This window comes from Meriones unguiculatus, chromosome 20 (assembly GCF_030254825.1).
Source record: "Meriones unguiculatus strain TT.TT164.6M chromosome 20, Bangor_MerUng_6.1, whole genome shotgun sequence".
Classification (NCBI taxonomy): domain Eukaryota; kingdom Metazoa; phylum Chordata; class Mammalia; order Rodentia; family Muridae; genus Meriones; species Meriones unguiculatus.
Genome location: NC_083367.1, coordinates 509,133 through 511,600, shown reverse-complemented (window position 1 = coordinate 511,600; position 2,468 = coordinate 509,133). Strand labels below are relative to the sequence as shown.

The following is a 2,468-nucleotide window of genomic DNA, read 5'->3' as shown; positions in this document are numbered from 1 at the left end:
AATCTGAAGTTTTCTTATAAAACCTGTGAAATATGGGACTCAGTAAAGACATGCGGCTGGTACAGCGGGTTCTTTAGGGGTCTAGGGAAGGAGTTTGCACTTCGTCTATTTCAGTACAAAACTTTTCTCTTGAGTTTTTGGCATATGTTTCTTCTCTGCTCTTGGGTTTCTGCTTGAACAGCCTCATTTTTCTTCTGAGGCTTCTACCAAGTTTACAAAATATCTTGTATCTCTTTTTGGTCCTTCTTGGTTCTTTGTTGAGTCTTGCCCACTTTGCTTTAAAGCCTGCTCTCCCTGGATTTCTATAGACTAAGTATCTTGATTATCTTTGTCATTCTCCTTGTGCTCTAAGAGCAGTTTAATGTTAAAAACATCTACATCTGCTTCCAGATTTCTTAAAGTGATTTGATGGCCTCTTTTATGTCTTCCAAGTTCTACAGAAGGGAAAGAAATAAAGAAAATACTGAGTTCATTTTTGCATTTTCATATGAGGTATTTTCATATCAAAAGATATAAGAGACTTTGAACCCATAATTTGTACTGGGCTCTGCAAACTATTCATCATTTTCTCAGACATACCCTCTATCACACAGAGGGGGAAGTGTGCAGGGCCAGGGCTGTGTGTGGTGCAGGCAGCTGGTGAGACTCTCAAGGAGGTTTGTGTTGGAGGCTGAAGCACTGTGGGAGGAGTACTTTTACCATGCATACAGTAATAAACTGCCAGGTCTTCAACCTGCACACTGCTGATTGAGAGAGTGAAATCTGTGCCAGATCCACTGCCTGTGAAGCGATCAGGGACCCCAGTGTGCCGAGTGGATGCATAGTAGATCAGCAGCTTAGGGGACTGCCCTGGTTTCTGCTGGTACCAGGACAAGAAGTTTAAGCCTCCTAAAGTAAGGTTCTGACTAGATTTGCAGCTAATGGTGACCTTCTCTCCTGCTGACACAGCCAGGAAGGATGGAGACTGGGTCATCACGATGACTGCACAGGCACCTGCAATCAGGAATACATATGAACATGCATATGAACACAAACACAGATTGTAAAACAGTTGAAATTTATCATTAGTTACTTTGCACTACTATTGTATCAGAGTATCATTATATAAGAAATATTGAGCCTAACACACTCAAATTTCTGTTGTGCAAAGAAGTGACTCTGTAAAGATTATAAAATAATTTGAGTTTTATACCAGACACCCAAAGCATCAGCGATATGAGGACCTGGGTCTGTAACTCCATCTTGCTCCCCCTGCTGTCTGATGCAGTTCAGTTCTCACTGCAAAGGTTGGTTTATAAATTCTCAGCAACTGGGCTGGGCTATGGAGGCCCATGCAAAGCGGTCAGCAAATACATAAGCAAATGCCTGTGCAGTGTCTGTGAGTGTAGCTGGTGTCAGTCAACAGTCAAAAATAGTATTACGGGGAGCATGAGCAATCACTGAAAAAGATTGCCTTATAGTTCTCCAACAGGAAATAACTAGGTGCTCTAATAGGAGGCCTGGGTTAAAATCCAAGACATACTTAAATCAATTGACTTTTGTAGAAACATTAGTAGAGTTATCTCAGAATTAGAGTCTAAGGGAAATGATAGGGTACGTTCAAAAATATCACAAAAACAACAAGAACAAAGAAGCAGTAAGAAAACATGACACCAAAGAAAAAAGAAAAGATGAAAGGAAAAAAAGAAAATTGAGGCTAAATGTGTTCAATATTACTAATCTCCAAAGCCACTCTTGTACTGAAGACGCAGACTGGGACTCGAACTTTTGGGTTCTAGTTTCTTAGATAAACAAGGGACTAGAATGAAAAGAGCAGCCCAGACTTTACTCCATGGAAATCCTGGTAGACATTAATTTAAAACTGAGATCAGAGGAACTTTAATCTCAAAGCAAATGAAATGCACAAAAACTAACAATTATCTTCCCGACAACTTCAGGAAATTGAAAGAGGAGTTTAAATCTCGAGAAATGAAAGGGGAAAAAGATATTTTTCATAATTTTTCCCGTACACCAACAGTGCTATGAGTTTTTATTCAAGAAATTCAAATGCTAATGTAATTTAGAAATTAGCAGTATTCAAACTGGATTAAGAGGTGCTTCTGACATCATGAACAGGCAAGTCTCTCCAGAAGTGGGCACAGCCACAATAATGTACATAACAACTTTATTGACACCAATAGAACAGTACATCAGCGCTTGTTGCTATCCAAATGGTGAAAAACTGGTTTGGCTAAGAACGAAAAATCAATAGCAATAAGAGAAATCACAGAACCTGCCTGGACTTCATTTTACTGAAATCTGAAAGTATATATAAGATGTAAATTATGAAGCCAGAATTATGTGTAAAGTACAAGAAAAACATAAATACATGAAATATCATGGGAAGGAGTGAGATTCACATCTGTACTCCCAGAACTGGAGTGACAAAAGCAAGAGACTCACGAGTTTGAGGCCAGCCTGGAGTAAAT

At 39.3% G+C, this 2,468-nt stretch overlaps 1 gene segment (V, D, J or C); it reads right to left on the bottom strand.

The window, feature by feature from the left end:
• Nucleotides 1-309: 309 nt before the first annotated feature.
• On the bottom strand, nucleotides 310-1,241 carry LOC110542244 (immunoglobulin kappa variable 4-1-like). The segment is given in 3 exon segments: nucleotides 310-434; nucleotides 700-993; nucleotides 1,193-1,241. Coding segments are annotated over 3 exon segments (468 nt in total).
• Between the last annotated feature and the right edge of the window lie 1,227 nt (nucleotides 1,242-2,468).